General features: G+C 30.8%; 1 protein-coding gene across 1 annotated transcript; it reads left to right on the top strand.

Annotated features, from left to right (window-relative positions):
• On the top strand, positions 12,729 to 18,013 carry LOC18592452 (putative wall-associated receptor kinase-like 16). Its single transcript, XM_018126410.1, has 3 exons — positions 12,729 to 13,684; positions 13,947 to 14,126; positions 16,619 to 18,013. Exons 1-3 carry the CDS (start codon positions 12,796 to 12,798, stop codon positions 17,812 to 17,814), a joined length of 2,265 nt encoding a protein of 754 aa, XP_017981899.1. The 5' UTR covers positions 12,729 to 12,795; the 3' UTR covers positions 17,815 to 18,013.

The raw sequence follows: 18,549 nt of genomic DNA on the forward strand, positions 1-18,549 counted from the left end.
ATCCTTGTACATATGTCTATAGCATCTATAAAGTAAAATGCTAAACATTGGCAACATCACTATAAACATGTGCAACATCCATAAACATAAAATAATAACTGACTCGTCAGTGGAACATGACTCGATTCTTTAAGCATCAAGTGGCTGCTAGACACTTACTAAAGAAAGATGAACGAATCATGCCTTTGTGAGTCGAGACCTGAATGCTATCACTAATCTGCAAAAAAAAAAAATTATTAGGAAAAATAACATGTGAATCGCAAAGACTCCATAAATGAATTTGGGAAGAAGATAGGCCAAGAAGGAGACTTTTTCCACAAATTACATCGTTAATGTAAACACGAATATTGAAATAAACATACTTCACTTTTGTATTTTTCTTTTTTTTTTTAGTTTTGGATTGATTCTCCTTTTAAAAGTTTTAATAGGTTCAGTCTTCTTTCTCTCTCTTTGGAGAAGAAATTGACAATTTAGATTTCAAATCTAAGAAATAAGACTTTTAAATATAAGGGTTTTATTATCCTTTTAGTGAAACTTATAAGGGTCTTATTTTTTTTATTGGTGAAAATGTTAACAATGTTACCCGTATAGAAATAGTTGTAGTAAAAGCACGAGATTTTATTTGGAAAAAAAGAACTTGTGAGAAAATGTCATAGCACAAGAGATTTATGTGAAGTTTTATCATTTTTCTTGATTTGATTTGATTTCATGAGATATTTTTTGATTAATGTCGTAACATGCAAGTTTGAGAACCCGACCATTAGACTTTTTTTTTTTTATCTAGGTGCAATTGGCCACCTATTAAATTTATTCTTTTCGATGAAGTCTTAAATTAATTTTAGGATCACTTAAAGAACAAGACTCTGTCTACGTATTTTAGAATTAGGTTCGGGAGTACAATTACACACGAGAAATGATTAACACCCTCATGGTGCCCATTCCACGAATAGTACCTCTTAATCATATGTTATCCTAAACCATTGATTTTATTCTTATGTTTCCTTAATTATTGTTTATTTACTTTATTCTTTATTTTATTAGCAAATTAAAGCATTTTATTCAATTTCACTAGTATGATGTGCGTACGATGCAATTATGAAATACATGACAAAAAATTCGAACAATGCCAAACGAAAACCTTTTGTTGAGAATATTTCTCAAATTTGTCCATCTGGGATCCAATGATATTCTTTCACCTAAGGAATTATCCGGGAAACTTGCATTCGCAAGTTTAACGAATAAATCCCATCATCAGGATAATCATTCGTATTTGAAAAATATTTTTCGTGAATGCAAACCTATTACGAGCATAAGCTTTTTATTAAAGATGTTCTCCGAGCAATCTTATTGTACTGGTGGGACTCGAAGGTATCTTTTCACCTAAAAATTTTTTCGAAGAAACTCTCCTTCGCAAGCTCTCTCAAAAAGTCCCATCATTGGGGTTTTGACTCGTGCACATAATACGTCTACATGCCATGACATTTAAATGATGCAGTGATGGCGTTTAATATAATTACAATTTTCAATATATTTTTTTCAATTTTTATATAACTTTTTTATTATTTCTTTGCAATTTCTTTTATTTTTTATATTTCTTTTTCATGTATGTGTGTATGTCCTAAACAAATATTTTATTATTGTTACTATTATTTTCTCTACCTAAGCTTTTTTTTTAATTTAAGCATTTATCTACTTTTCTATCAATGTTTATTCTTTACCTAAACCTATATTTTTTTATAACCAAATATTCTATTTTACTATTGCCATTATTATTTATCTATATATTTTACTTAATCTACCTTTTTGTGAATAAATATTTCTTGTATTTCTAAATTTTCTATTTTTATTTTTACTTATTCACCAAACCTACTCTTTGACCAAATATATATTTTCTGTTCTTTTTTACCTAACCTATATTTTTTGAATAACTATTTTTTTATCTTCTCTCATAAATCTATTTTTTCCTGAATATTTGCCTCTTTGATTTTAGTTATATTCATTATTCCTATAAGTCTATCATCTTTGTAAATTTTATTTTTATTATTATTTTATTTGTCATCATAAATATCATTATGTTTCATAGTCTTATATATTCTTAAAACTATATATTTCATCTACCCCTTTTGTATTTATTATTATTATTGCTATATTTATTATTTTCATTGTTTCATTACTTTTTTTTGTTTTTATATCTTGTTTGACTAGTAATTAGGTTAATATATTCTTATTTATTTAGAATTTAAGTATCAAGACTCGAAATTAAAACCCTCCCATCGTATTAGTAGGATCTCAATCGAAATCTTTAACTAAGAAAAATTCATCTGGGGTTGCAACTTCTCACACTCCAAATAAAAATTTCATCATTAGTACTATTCAAGTAATGACACATTTTCCTCACTATTATTTCTACGTTATTATTATTATTTTTATATATTTTTTATTTTATTTACATCCTTTTTTACATTTTTTTACTTATCTGAATCCATATATTTTTACTAAATATTTTATTTTCCCATTTTTTATCTAGATCTATTTTGATAACTAAATATTTATTCATTACTTTTCTACCTATAGTTTCAGTTTGTCTTTTCTTAATATTGCTACCCTAATCTATATATATATATATATATACATTCTCAATCACTATTATTACTAATATCTTTTAGTTCATTTTATTTTATTTTGTGTCATCATTTATTTATTAAACCACATTTACCTATCTACTAAAAAGAAGTAAAATATTAATTATCCAAGCCTAAGATGGTCCAAAGAAAGGAGAAAGTTTATACCTTAGTGTGGGTCTGAGGTAGCCTAAAAGGAAACAAGCCAAGAAGAAGCCCGCAGTGCACCAACCAAACGCACCAATAGGGCATTATAATCCTCCCAGACGGCACAATTCCAAGCTCCCCCTTTAGCACCAAACCACTATCAATAAAACTATGCCGTTTTGCCCACTTATACATAGGTATATAAACCCCTTTTTTCTTTCTTTCCCTTCACTTTCCCTTCTTACTTTCTCTCTCTAGCGGCTACTCTCTCTGACTTCTCTCTAAAACTTCAGCTTTTCCTCTTCCTCTCAACCTTTAATCGCAACTAGTCCCTAAAACCTTTTTATTTTCGAAAATCTCTCCTCTCCTTCTATCTAGTTCGAAAGCCACCAAATCTGAAACCTAAACTCTCCAAAACCATGGAAATCCCAAAAGAAAAGAAAGAGCAAAAAGAAACCCCTTGATCCCACTAATTTTTTTGTTTTTATATTATTTTTGTTTTTTTTGGTTTCTTTTTTGTGTTTAGTTTTTTATTGTACACAGGAGTTTCAGTTGGCAGCAATTAAGGGCTTTTCTTTTTGTTGTTCTTAAGTTTTTTCCTAACAAAGATTTTTAGGATCTTTAATCGGGATTTCTAAGGCTTTTTGGCTACTACGTTTTCTTGTTTGAATCGCTCTCTGGGATTTTCGAAAATCTCAGCCCCCTTGGCATTTTTTCAATCCAGTTTTCTCTCCCAACTCTAGCCTCTTATGAAATCAAAAATTTGAGGGTTCTTAAAGAACCCGATTGTCCTAGTTTTTGGACAATCAGAAGATGAAATTATACTCTTCTAAGCATGATTTCACATATGAGAGCCTCGAAGTCAAAAAAAATCCATGAACATGACCCAAATCCGGCTGTCCAAGGAGCATTAATTGCACTGTGCAAGCCATTTTTCTTGAATTAGTTGACTATGGAGGCCAAGTTTCAATTTTTTTTTGTTTTTGTTTTTTTAACAGTGATTTACTGATTTTATTTATTATTTATTATTTTTTTTATATTTGGGAAAAAGGTGACTACAATTAGGAAGTAAAATAAAATATTTATATTTTTGGATTTTATGAATTTGGAAAAACCTATTTCCCTTTTTAATTGATTTTTTATTTTTTATTTTTTTTTTTTTAATTTTGGTTTTTTGTCTTAAATGATCCATTTTGGCATTGCGTTTTTGTTTTTCTATTCTTGGTGGGCTTGTTAGCCTAAAGCTCAAGTCTATTTATTGTGGTTTGGGCTTTTGATCCAATTGGTACACTGGTCATAGGCCCACTAGCCTTTAAGGCCTAAAGATAGTAAAGACACACATAAAAATAAATTAAAATAAAATAAAAATTTGTAATAAAATGGGACCAAGTCCGAGCAAATTTGATGTCCACAACTGCCCTCTTTATGCACTCTTTAAGAATCAGGAATTTTATAAAGACATAGATAATTTTTGTTCACAAAAGTCCTTTCAAAATGAGGTTTAAAAGGAATAAAAAAAACTCTACCTATGCTTCATAACTTTAAAAAAAAAATAGAAAACTCATCCACCAAGGTTCTATGACTTTAAAAGAAAATAAAAACTCCTTCATCGAGGTTTCACAATTTAAGAGGAATAAAAAAAGCTTCCTCCACCTAGGCTCTACAATTTTAAAAAGAAATAAAAACTCGTCTATCTATCGAGGCTTTACAACTTTAAAAGGAAATAAAAACTTGTCCACGAAAGCTTTACAACTTTTAAGGCAAAAATGTTAAAAGAAATAAAAACCTCCTCCACCAAGGCTTCACAATTTTAAAAAAAAATAAAAAAACTCCTCGACAGAGGTTTCACAACTTTAAAAATAATAATAATAATAATAGTAAACATTCCTTAGCAAATATCATTATGCAAATTGCTATTATGATATGCAATTGCTTAACTTTTAGGATTGATGTCATGCTAATTACAGCTAGACAAAATGCAATATCTAGACCACTTATTGCCAATTAGTTTTTGGTGGGACACTTAATAGATGTAACTTATTGTCAATTACTTTTGCTCAAAGTACCCCATAGGTCCCTATACTCTGGATTTTTTTGTTAATTTAGCCCCTCTATTGCAAAATTGGTTAATTAAGTCTTTATACGTTGAGGTTTTGTTTAATCTAGTCCTTCCTCTTAATGCAGTCCAAATTTATTGTTGATGTTGCTAACGTAGCTTTGATATGTCAAACTTTGCTTACATGACAATGACTTGACATTGACATGTTATTATGGCAACGATGACGTGGTAAGGTTGAAAAAAAAAATTGGTGAGATGCTTAATAGATGTAAAGGACTATAATCTTCACCTTTGATTTAGTTTGTTGATCATATTCACAAAGTTAGCTTTCCAAGTTGGTAAAATAATGGAAATTGATGATGTGCATATGATTGTCCGTCGTCATGTACACCATAGAGACCATCATACCAACTACAGTAAAATTTTTATAAATTAATACTCGATAAATTAATAACCTCAATTAAAAAATATTTTTGATCGATCCCAACTTAAGACTAACATAGTAAATTAATAATTAAGTAAATTTATAAGATAATACATTTTAAAAAAAACATATAGGCTCCACTTAATATATAAATAAATAATCTTCTTATACATTAAAATTATATATATACATGACTCAATTAAAAGGCCTTTGTAAAATATGACTCCAATGTTACTTGTTTCTTCTTGAAATTGATGTCTTCTTGGACCTCATATCTCTAACTTTTTTTGGTGCATTAAAATCCATTAGTGTAGTGTTCTCATATTGTAAGAAAAAATTATACAATGTGATTGTTGCTTTGAGTGCATCTTTGCATGAGACACACTCTAGTCTAGAACTATCGTCTATATGGAAAAGAAAAACTTTATCTAAGGGAGGACAAGTTGCTATACTTAAAATTGGTTTTTAGCAACATGCCTTGAGTTTACATGTCTTTATTTCAAATGTCGGTTCAAGTAAGAAACACCATTGAAAATATTCAAATAAATTTTTGTGAAGAGGCCTGAACCTAGTCTGAAAATTGCACCATGTTACTTGGAGGAATGTTTGTAATTATCGAGATGCTAAAGGGTTTGGCTTGGTTGATTGAGGGCTCAAAAATAGGGTACTTTTAAGCAATGGTTGTGGCATTTCGGCAACAAACTGAAAAGCATCTAGAGACGTATAGTTGTAGAAAAATCCAATCTTAAGCATAGCAGTATTACTCCGAGCGTCGGTAATCCTTGTAAAGCGTCAAATCTATGGAAAAACATTACAAAACCGCTCTTAGGAGTTGGAGATTTCAGCAACCTTGTTGTTAGTGGCATAGGACTGTCTCTTAGAAATGGATGCAGAATCAGTTTTTGGGATGAAGTATGAGCAAATCGCTACATCCTCAAGAATTCCTTCCGAGGAATTTTCACTCTCGCAGTGAAAAAGAGGGCAAAATTACTGACTTCAGGGAATGGATCAACAATGATTGAGTTTGGAGTGTAGATTTAAGACGAAATGTTTTCGGATGGGAAAGTGAACAATGGGAAAGCTTTAAAAATCTCATTGAAGCCCAAGCTCTCAATAGGGATTTTCATGATAAATTAAATTAGAAGGAAAGCTTTAGCGATAATTATTCCACTCAATCTTTCTGATGACATTCTATGCTCTCTAATACCAACATTGAGAGGCACTAGAAGTCAATTTGGGTGGGACTTGCTCCATTCAAAATCTAGATCTTCTACTGGAAGTTGCTGAGAAGGCTTGTCGCGGTAAAAGTTGTCTTGGCGAAGAGTTATATCCTCAGTGCTGACACTATCTCATGCCTCATTTGTAGGCAAGAACCTAAAACTATAAATCATCTTTTTTCACTTGTGAAAAGTCATGGATGCTCTAGCAGCAGTGGGGAGCACTATGGAATGTGCAATGGGTGACGCACCATGACCTTGTGATATGTTTCCTTGCTTGGTTTGAATTTGTTGTTTTCACTCATGATAGCTTGATTTAGAAAATGGCATGGTTTGCCATCATTAAGGCAATTTGGACAACTCAAAATGAGGTGGTCTGCAAGGGTAAAGAATGCGATGATGAATAAATTTTTGAACTTATTAAGGTATGAGTTGCTTGGTGGATGAACGTCAAATGGCCCAACCTTAATATCTCTATTGGTGATATGTCTAGATTCCTTAATGAGGGTTTGATCCTTAAGGAACATAAAAAGGTCTAGAGTGTGAAGACTTGGAATAGACCATAAAATGGAACTTTAAAGTTCAATACAGATGGATCATCTAGAGGATACCCCGATGAATCAAGTATAAGAGGTATTCTAAGAAATAATGTAGGATATGCTCTTGTTTACTTCTTTAAAGCCATCGGCGTCTATGATTCCAACAAAGCTGAGCTAATGATGGTAAGAGAAGTTGCGCTCATCTATGCTGCCTCTAGGAGGGATGAAACGTTCCCCTTTACCTTGGAACGTACAATAGCAATGTTGTTTAATGGATAACAAACCCCAATGAGACCCCTTGGAGACTAAGATAGCTGGTTATCCAATCTTGCAAAATCCTGGAAAAGGTCAAGGTATGGCAAATTAAGCATGTCTTACAATTAGCTAATGAAGTTTTTGACAAACTTGCAAAAGAAAGTGTACAATATATATATATTCCATAGATACCAAATATATCAATCCACAAAAATTTAGCTTCATACATAAAATCAATCAAAGTATAACTGTTTAAAATAATTGTATATTTACAGACATAATAATTTTTCACTTTACTTGATTTCTTTAATTTTTCTTGTAAAAAAGTATAAAATGTAAAATGATCTTTGTTTTTCAAAATTAAAATATATAATGATTTTAAGTGTATTGCATGCTAAAATGATAGTTTAACATTGAAAATGAGAAATTATTACTATCTATTTTCATATGAAGTATAATTTATGAAAGTTAATTCCTGAAAAGTTAATAATGAACTTAATTAATGTTGTGGAATCTCGGAAAACATTGGCCAATAAGTAATGATCCCCATGGGCCCCATCCCATATTCAGCCGTGGGTTTTGGTGAATACCTAAAACTAAGTCAATCGATAATTACATGGATGGAAAGACCAATTGATGATGCTGTCAACGAAGAAAATGCGAACGTTAGGAAAGCAACTATTGATGCCAACCATTTTTGACTGCAAGAAAATACATCTGGCTTCGGATATTATTTAATTTAATATGAATATCGATTGCCGTCATTATGGAGAAGGTAAAAGAATCAATTGGTACATATAAAGTGATAGCAATATATTTTATACATGAGGAATTCGTTTGAGAACAAAGATGAAATTACTAAACAAAGGGAACAAGTCTTAACCTTTGTTTTAAAAACTACCAGGCAAAGCATAGGTTGTTGCGAAATCATTAAGTTCATCATATAAGATATATTGACATTAAATTAAAATGATAATGAAAGACCCATCAAGATGTGAGTGATAGTAGCAGTTCAACATGACTTTTGTTAGGTAAAAGGAAAAAAAACACAATTACTAGTTCCTTGAATAAATTTAATTTTGTTTCCAATATGATATTCAGATTCTGAAATTTCATTAATAGCAGTTTAATTAAAATTTTTAGAGAATTTTAATATCTTGACTTGATGAAACCAAGGCATACATACCGTGCCTCATGAGTAGTTCCTGTCATGGTTCATGATGTGAAGTTGTATCAATAATTCAAAATTGTAAATAAATTAAAAAATGAAAGGACAAAGTCTTGGAGTCGTTAATTGCTCATCTCCAAGTACGGGCTGGTCGGAATTTGCCGTGTAAAACAAGGCTTGCAATTAAAGCTATTGTAGGCGGAATTGAAAGGAAAGTTCTTTTTCATATCATGATTTTATATATAAGTAAAAGTAATTTAACTATAATCAAATAATTTTGTGTTATGTTCTTCCGTTTCAAGCCGTCATGTGTAATGTTTTCGGTATTCGTTTGGTTCCTTCTGACTGCTTCCTCATACGCTAGAAATTAAGGTCGTTACTCTTCAGTAGTAGGATCGTGACTCTGATGTGGGGATTTGGGTATGAGTGTGCCGTGCTTGATGTTTTTAAGTTTCAGGTTTTTCTCGTTTTGTTCATATTTTTTAGGAGAAGGGTAGAGTATTTTCTTTTGTTTCGATTGTAAATGATTAGGCTAGAAAATTGCTAACGAACTATGTGAAGCAGCTCCCTAATGGCAATTGTACATATATTATATAAACTATAAATTAAAATAAAATATCTGTAAATATTAAAATAATAATACTTAATTGTTGAATACTTATTATAAACTGCAAATAAGATTTACGGTTTTATAAAAATAATAACATAACAGACTTCTTATTTATTCTTTGAAGAAAAATTGAATTTAAAAAGAAGAAGGAAAAAAGAGTAAATGAGAAAAGAAGAATTTCAAAGTAGATATTATACATTGAAAAAAAATAATTGTTGAAATTTATTAAATATGTTAATTGAAAATAGGATAAATAAGTAAAAAAAAAAACTGTTGGAGATGATTAAATACATATAACTATTAATTGATTGAAAATAAGAGAAATAATTGAGAATTTATAACATTCTAGAAATTAAAAAATAATAAAAAATTAAAATTTATTAAGTACATAATTAAAAAAGTGAAAAAATAGATAATTTTATTAATTATTAATTATTTTTATATAATTTTAAATTTTTATATATTTTTAATATAATTAAATTATATTATAAAATTATAAAACTTTTTTAAATTTGAGGTCTCTCTAAATTGGGGGCATAAAGCCCTTGCTTGGGTAGCTTTACCCAAGGGCCCGCGCTGGTACAGAGGAACAAGAAATGTGAATTTTTTTTTTTTAGATAGAAAATAGGGTCGGTAGAAGTAGAAATGAAGAATCAGAATGAGGTGAGAAACATTGTTGGATTGATTAATGGTGATTAAAATTGACCATTGAAAATCATAATATTAAGCACACAAAACACTGCCATCATTGAATATCATAGTTATTGCAAAATACTTTTGTTCACCAAACTTTTGTCTCAAATGTAAATAATGAGATAGCTAGCTTTAGAGAGAGAGTAGTATGATTAACAATGAAAAAAACTAAACGCTCACAAAAATAAAAGGGAAACTAAATTCATATAGAAAGTTTTATTATATATCTTCATATTCCTACAACCACTTCCATCACTTTATCTCATAAACAAAGTCATAATTTTGGGAAAAAAAAAAAAGAACAACAAAGTCATAATCCAATGAGTGCTTTTCATAAATGGACCTGAGCCATAAAGCTTTTTTAAGAATAGTTCTCCCTATAATTTTATCTGTTTTTAGCTAAGAGAAAAAAAAATTAAACAAAATTGTCTTTAATGAAACCGACCCATTCGCTAGGCTTCATGCCTCAACCTGAAACCTATTAACAGGTCAAGTATGTTTAAGTTTGCGCCTCAAACTAACTCATTTTTTTTAGCTTTCCTCACCAGACTATTCATTTTTGGAGTATTTATTACCAGAAAGAAAAACGTTTAAGCATTTTGAGCATTTTGGAGTAGTTTTTGATACACGAAAAAAATCTGTGAGCGTTTTGAGCATTTTAAACATTTTAGAGTGATTTTTAATATATGAAGAAAAACTTTTGAACATTTTGAGCATTCATATTTGTTAATTATGTTGTTAAATGGAATATGGTGAATCGTTTGAAGTTGTTGATCTTGTTAAATGGAATTTAGTAGTTTTTGTAATTTTTGAGAATAATGTGACTAGTTTTTAAGCATTGCGTGACTAACTTTGAGCATTACGTGACTGATTTTTAATAAAGCATTACGTGACTAGTTTCTGATAAGGTATTGCATGACTAGTTAATAGGCATTGAGTGATTAACTTTGGGTATTGCGTGACTAACTTTGGGTATTACGTGACTAGTTTTTTATAAGGTATTGCGTGACTAGTTTCTAATAAAGTATTGCGTGACTAACTTTGAGTATTGCGTAACTAATTTTTGATAAGGCATTGTGTGACTAGTTTTTAACAAGACATTGCATGACTAGTTGATAAGCATTACGTGACTTGTTAGGAAGACATTGTGTGACTAGGTCGTATGGCATTGTGTGATTTAGGTATTGCTTAAAAATCAGTCACGCAATATATAAAAACTAATCACGTAATGCCTAAAACCAATCACGTAATGACTAAAAACTAGTCACACGGTGATTAAGTCACGCAATACCTAAAAACTCGTAAACTCAATTTTGAGGTTCTATGAATAAACCAACAAACTCAAGAACCTAAAACACATATTTTTTTTTTGCTAAGCCATGAAATTGTGCATTTAATAAAAGATAAGTTACAAAACTCCATAACCCTTCAAAGCAAGATAAAATATATCCCTATCGGGAGGTCTTACTCACTCTTTTTATACAAAAACAAAATAAACCTTCTTTACAAAATATTCCTTGAACAATTTCAACTCAAAATCTCATAAAAAAATCAAAATCTCTAACAAACATGCTTAACAATCATCTCAATCCCAAACACAACAAAACCGTGAACCACCATAAAACCCATAAAACATGCTTTAGCTGTTCTTTCTCCCTGAGCAAAATCGCTGCCTGCAAAAAGTAAAATCGCTATTCATTGCCCTTAAGAACCCCAAGATCCACCATCCAAAAAAATAAAATAAAATAAGAAAGAGCTTGTCATATCTGCGAATTGGATGACGAAATAGACATATTTGAGTAGAGAGAGAAATCGAGATTTAATTTTGAAATTTTTATCTAGATGGTGGGAGAGAGAAAACTAAAACCATTTTAATTTGTTTGAAATTGTTTAAAGGATATTATTGTCAAGTTATACAAAAAACTGACTAAAAACAGTTAAAATTATAGAGACGATTATTTTTTGAGTCACCTTTCTATAATTTCTCACAATTTTTTTTAATTTGTCTGAAATTGTTTAAAGGGTATTATTGTCAAGTTATACTAAAAACTAGCTAAAAACAGTTAAAATTATAGAGATGGTCATTTTTTTAGTTACCTTTCTATGAAGGTCATTTTTTACAATTTTTTCTAATTCAATTGGTGTGACATACCAACGTGGGATTGATTTGCGAGCAAATATTGTAGAAAAATTTGTTTCAAGTAAGAAACACTATCAATAATTGTTGAGCCAATTTCCAATTTCTAAACAGACAATTTTGCATTCTACGTAGACGGCCCATGCTCGTTGACCTTGTACATGGATTCATTGTTCTGCCCTTCTTTTCTTTACCTCGTCGCCAAACAAACTTTGAGCCTATAAAATTACTAGCAAATATTTGGAATTTCTCCAAATTATAAAAGGTCATGTATAATATTAATACCATGGCCAAAATGTGGGAATGGATTTATAATGAATTAACGATGTTAACTGCCAGCAAACATTGACAGATAATAATAGCAAACACTGCTGGAATTAGGAGCGGACTTTTTTTTTTTTTTAGAGGAATTGCGAGAAGTCTTAAACAAAAAATTTTAAGTTAACCTTGAAAGTCTTTTGTTAAAAATTAAAAAATGAAAATTCAAATCCATAAATTAAAATTTTTTTATTATATAAATTAAGTGTACGATATTAAAAATAATTGAATAAGTTTATGATGAAAGTCCCCATCTACATTCGGAAATTATTATCATTAAGCAGCGTGATGGATCAAACGTTACGCGCGGCCCCTGTTTCTATTGCAACGGCCTTTTATGGGTCAATGAGGAAGATGATTGGTGGCTGCTACGGAGAAAGTTCCCAGTAATGCTAGATCAACTGAAGGAGGCATGCTGTTCCGCAGAGAATTTCGAGGATAGTCAGTCGTCGGCAAATTTATGGATTTGCTGAAAAAATACGTAATTGGGAGCCTGGGACCAGTACTTACTGCCTGGTCAAATATTTCGACCCTTTTTTGGGCTAACCGCGTCAAGCAAGCTTGCCTATAAAATTTTTAGCAAAATGCAGAAATAAAGTCCATTATAATGTATAGTCGAAGAAAAATGGGCACTAGTTTGGCGGTGGTTCTTGTGAAGCTTATCTTGCTTACAGCTCTGTTGGAAGCCGCAGCAAGAATAGCAGCAGCTCAATCGAAACCCGGATGCCTAAGTCAATGCGGGGATATTAGCATCCCATACCCCTTCGGTACAGGCAACGATTGCAACATCACTGAAGAATTTTTCATCACATGTAACACCACTTCTATACCCAACAAAGCTTTCTTAACCGACAGTAATATCGAAGTCGTCAACATATCGCTCGACGGTCAGCTGCGCGTCCTTAGTTTAGCAAGCTATGACTGTTATAATTCATCAGGACGCAGTTATTATTTCAATTACTGGCTCCAACTTTCCAAATTCCCCGTAAATAATACCAGAAACAAGTTCACAGCAATTGGGTGCGACACGTTTGCTGTTGTTGAATTCCCCAGTGGTGAATATGCGACCGGCTGTCTATCACTATGTAATGACGTTGGCGATGTGATAAATGGGTCTTGCTCTGGCATTGGCTGCTGCCAGACAGCTATCCCAAAAGGAGTGAGTGGTTATAACATCAATCTTTATAGCCCTGACAACCATACCCAAGTACTGGCTGATAATCCCTGCAGCTATGCATTTGTTGCAGAGGATACCGCCCATAACTTCTCTAATTCAGATCTTGGCGGTTACGATTTACTAGAAAAGCAATTTCCAGTTATTCTCGATTGGACAATCGGGCATAAGACAAGTTGCAGTGAAGCGAAGAAGGACATTGATAATTTTGCGTGCACGGAGAATAGCAACTGTGTTGACTCAGAAATTAGTTCAGGATCATATATCTGCAAGTGTTTTGAGGGTTTCGAGGGGAATCCTTACCTTTCCAATGGATGCCAAGGTAACCACAACAAGTTCCCCTAGATGTTATTGGCAATAATCTATTAAAAATAGATGGCTGTAATTAAATTTCTCATATTTTTGGTTTATGTGAATAAAAATTAAGAAATAAAATTTTCTCACTTCGCATAAATCACCTTAAATCAATAGTAGATGTTGCATATATAGGACCTTCAACTTTTTGTGGTGAATAAAGTGTGTATTCTATTTTCATTTCCATTAATATATATATATATATATATTTATATATTTGTGGTTTGCAGATATAGATGAGTGCGAAACTTTAGAGCCTAAGCCTTGCAATATGACATGTCACAATTTCCCGGGGAGTTATAATTGTTCATGCCCTGAGGGATTCCAAGGTGACGGCTGGAATAACGGAACAGGCTGCAGTCGCCCAATTAGCCCAATTAAGAAGAGATCTCTAACAAATATTGTTCTAGGTTTGTATGTTCTATAAATACATATTCTTCCTTTTTATTTTTTTTGGGTACATATATCTATTTTTCATGATAATAAATATATAATGAAAGGTTAAAAGGCAACATAGGAAAAAAATGCATGTTAGTAAGAGCTTCAAATGATCATTTACTCCAAAATGGTAACCGAGAATTCAATAACAAGAAGAAAGAAAGTTATCTCTATTGATCATTTTAAATTTGAAACTTACTCAGTAATTTCTCATCAATTTATCGTTTACTAGTTTTTGCTACACATTATACATAGATGATTTAATATGTTAAATATCATAATTATAGTAATGAAAATAATAAAAAAATTGTAGATTATGATTGGGTCAATTCCAATTAACATTTAAAATATAATATATATAAGTAGAAAAATGTATTTTCCATGAAAAACACTAAAATTAAATAAATTTTCTTCAAAGGAAATAAGATATATATTAAAACTAATTGAAATTTAACAAATAATTTTGAGATCATTAAATAAAAGTAGAAAGGAGAAAACATATGAACTTCGACATATACCTTTCAGCATCCAATAATTACTCATTTCATTACATATTTAGAAAATGATATAAGTCAAAATTTAATAATTCATTAAGACACTCCATCATTTAATTATTTAAATTTTGTAAGTTTGAAGCCTGACTAAATCATAAATTTTAGGAAAAACTTTATTAATATTCATAAACTACAACTTACTTCCGTAAAGTGTACACAAAAATTAACTTTCATTAATTAGTAAAAATTATTGCAACATGTAATAAACTTGTTGTTGCTTATCATTAGATCATAATTGATTTGTTTATTAAAATGTTGATTGCCTATCATTTCATTATTTTTTAATTTGTTTTTACTTTTTTATTAATTATTTAATAATATACATATTTTATCAATTATATAAAATAAATTGGATTATAAATTACGTCAATTTAAAATTAATTAAGTTTTACACTTTTGTATAACTTCACGTACAATTAATATTTTAACGAACCAATTGTTGGATTTAAAAACCTACTTGTATTTGTTATGCATGTAAAGTTTTAAGTTAATACAATATTCATATTATATCAATTGAGAAACTGTCTTCAATATATATTTAGCTGTTGAAATTTAATTATTATTAAATAAATAGTTAGATATTTGCAACTAAATCGAAATTTGACATGCATAATCTATGTGAATAGAATATCAAACTCAGCAATTTTGTTAACAAAATATAAATCAAATAAAAATATATGAAAGGGTGCAAAATTTAATTCATTTTATACCGATTTAAATGGATCCCTTCTCTATATAACTCCTCATTCATTATATAAATTTATGCATATTTTATTAAATTATTTTAGAGAACGAACATCTAAATCAATTTATTGAGCTATTTAAAATTTATTGATTATTTTTATATTTTACGAGACCTAACATAAATTTAAATTATTATCATAGGAGATAAGATTAATCATATTGTGCGTTAAATAAAAACAGTAATATCACCTTTCAATATTTTTGAGAGCATATAATATGAAAAAAAATATTTATATCAATAACTCCTCTGTGTGCAGGCGAAACATACATACAAAATATTTTTTGTTAGACTTCAAAATTGATAGTGAAATGTATTTTTAATATTTGAATCTCTCTTTTAATTAGAATAGATTGATTTCTTTATTTGATGAACACACATATACAATATATATATATATATATATATATATATATATATATCTCTTTGATTTAAAGGTGTTAACTATATAAAATAAAATTGAAATCTTCTTTCTTACTTTTTCCATCAGTTTCAAATAAAATTTTCAAACACAATCAGTATCATCAAAATAAATTTCACAAAAAAAAATTATCTTGGATTTTCTAACATGAAAAAAGCGCTCCACCTATTTTCAAAATATTTTTAAATTGAATTTGTTATAAAACCTTTTACAAAAATTCTATGTTTTATGCTTTTTTGACTTTATTTTTTAAGTTTTTACTTCAGATGCTCAACTTGAGCTTCATCTTGCACGAAAAAATATTAACATATTCAAATTTGTTGATTTGTAATTCAATCAAAGTTGCGTTTGACATTCTTATTTTTTGTCCACCTTCAATTCGATTTCTTTTTCGAATTATTATTTTTATATAAACTTGGTTGTATTCGGATTTTTTTTCTTTGTATATTGGTAATCTAGTTATTCATAATATATTATCAAAGTACATAACCAATAAGTTAACGTACACACCAAACTTTTATTTTCAAAATTGTTTTTATTTCAATTAATATATGTTTATATTGTAAATTGGTAAATGAATATTGCTTCAGTTATGTACAATCTTCACATATATTAATTGATTATTTAGTCATTCGGCAAATGAATTTTATTTATTTCAATTGAATTTTTACTTTCTTCCCAAACCCAAAAATATTACTTAGTAAACATATTTAAATGCACATGCTAATTAAGTGCTCCTGATTACAGGTAGTGGCATTGGCTTCTTTGCCCTGCTCTTGGGCATAACATTGTTGTATTTGATACTCAAACAAAGGCAGATTGCCAAACTCAGAGAAAAATACTTTCAGCAGAACGGTGGCACTTTGTTGCAAGAAAAACTTTCCCAACGTGAAGGGCACCGTGAAAAGGTTAAAGTATTTGCAGCTGAAGAACTCAAGAAGGCAACAAATAATTATCATGAAAGTAGAATCTTAGGACAAGGAGGACAGGGAACAGTTTTCAAAGGAATTTTACCTGATAATCAAATGGTTGCCATAAAAAAATCCAGAATAGGAGATCATAGCCAAGTTGAACCATTCATTAATGAAATATCTGTGCTTTACCAAATCAACCACAGGAATGTTGTCAAACTCCTAGGATGTTGTTTGGAGACACCGGTTCCACTGTTAGTCTATGAATACGTGACTAATGGAACCCTTTTTGACCATATGCATAATGTTGCTGGTGCCTCGTTTCTTCCATGGGAAGCTCGTTTGAGAATTGCCACAGAAACTGCGGAAGCCCTTTCTTATTTGCACTCTGCTGCTTCTATTCCAATTATTCATCGAGACATCAAGTTGGCAAACATACTCTTAGATGAGCATTTCACCGCAAAAGTTTCTGATTTTGGAGCTTCGAGATTGATCCCGTCCGACCAGGCACAGGTGACTACAATTATTCAAGGAACTTTTGGTTACTTGGATCCCGAATACATGCAAACAGGTCAATTGACTGAAAAGAGTGATGTCTATAGCTTTGGGGTTGTTCTTATAGAGTTACTAACAGGACAAAAAGCGGTTTGTTTTGCAAGATCAGAAGACAAGAAAATTTTGGCTATGTACTTTGTTTCTTTGATGAAAGAGGACCGCTTGCTAGAAATTGTCGATCCAAGGGTGATGAATGATGGAAACCTTGAGCATCTTAAAGAAGTAGCAGCTTTAGCTTGGAAATGTGTGAGAATGAAGGGAGAGGAAAGGCCGAGTATGAAGGAAGTTGCCCATGAACTAGCAGGACTGCAAGCAATGGAGAAACACCCTTGGGGTAAAAGTAATTTACACGCAGAAGAAGCTGAATACTTGCTTGGTGAATTGTGCAACAGTTGCGATAATGGTGCATCTAGCAGCTCAGTGGGGTATGACAGCATAAATAATCAAGTCACATTTGAACTTGAAGGTGCACGTTGAAAGCATAAAATGTCATGTGCTCGAACGATTTCTTGTTTCGCTTCCCTATGATCTTTCAAATATTTTCAGCAGTTTGTTTCTGGTTTTTTCCCATGTAATTTCTTTGTTTATTTCTCATTTCCTGCCAATGCGTAGTCTTGTCATCTTATCTATGATTCAAGCAACTTCCAGAATTATACTGCTATTTTCAAAGTCTTGAGATCTGGTCTATATCCGTGATCCCACTGCTTTGCCTTCTGAGTTCTGAACCCTCACTTCCATTAAACATTTTGCTATAGGGATATGCCTTCTAGATTCATCTTAAATGTAAAAATCATCCTACTCCAGCGTATAGAGAAGCTTAGGATCATACAGGATTGATTCCTGACATGTTTAAGTTAGGGATAAAGCAATTGTGATGTGAGAAGCAAGTTGGAATTGATTGCAGTAGTAATCCTGACCTGGCGAAGACTTCCTTCGATGGGCAACAGCTGTAAATGGATACTAAATCACAAATCTGTTCAAAAATATAGCTACAATGACAGGAATCAAACTCTGAATTGAGCCAGGCATCAATGGACATGTATAGTTCGAAGTCTTCATCCGAAATCTGATTCATTTTGGGAGCTTCTAATCAATAAACTAGGTACCACTGTCTGTTTTATCCCCCACAATACAACACTAATCAGATTGCGATGGAGACGCTTTCTTTCAAGGAAAAAGATGTTAAAAGACAGAAGTGGAATTCCTTTCAAA

Source organism: Theobroma cacao, chromosome 8, assembly GCF_000208745.1.
Source record: "Theobroma cacao cultivar B97-61/B2 chromosome 8, Criollo_cocoa_genome_V2, whole genome shotgun sequence".
NCBI classification, from domain to species: Eukaryota; Viridiplantae; Streptophyta; class Magnoliopsida; order Malvales; family Malvaceae; genus Theobroma; species Theobroma cacao.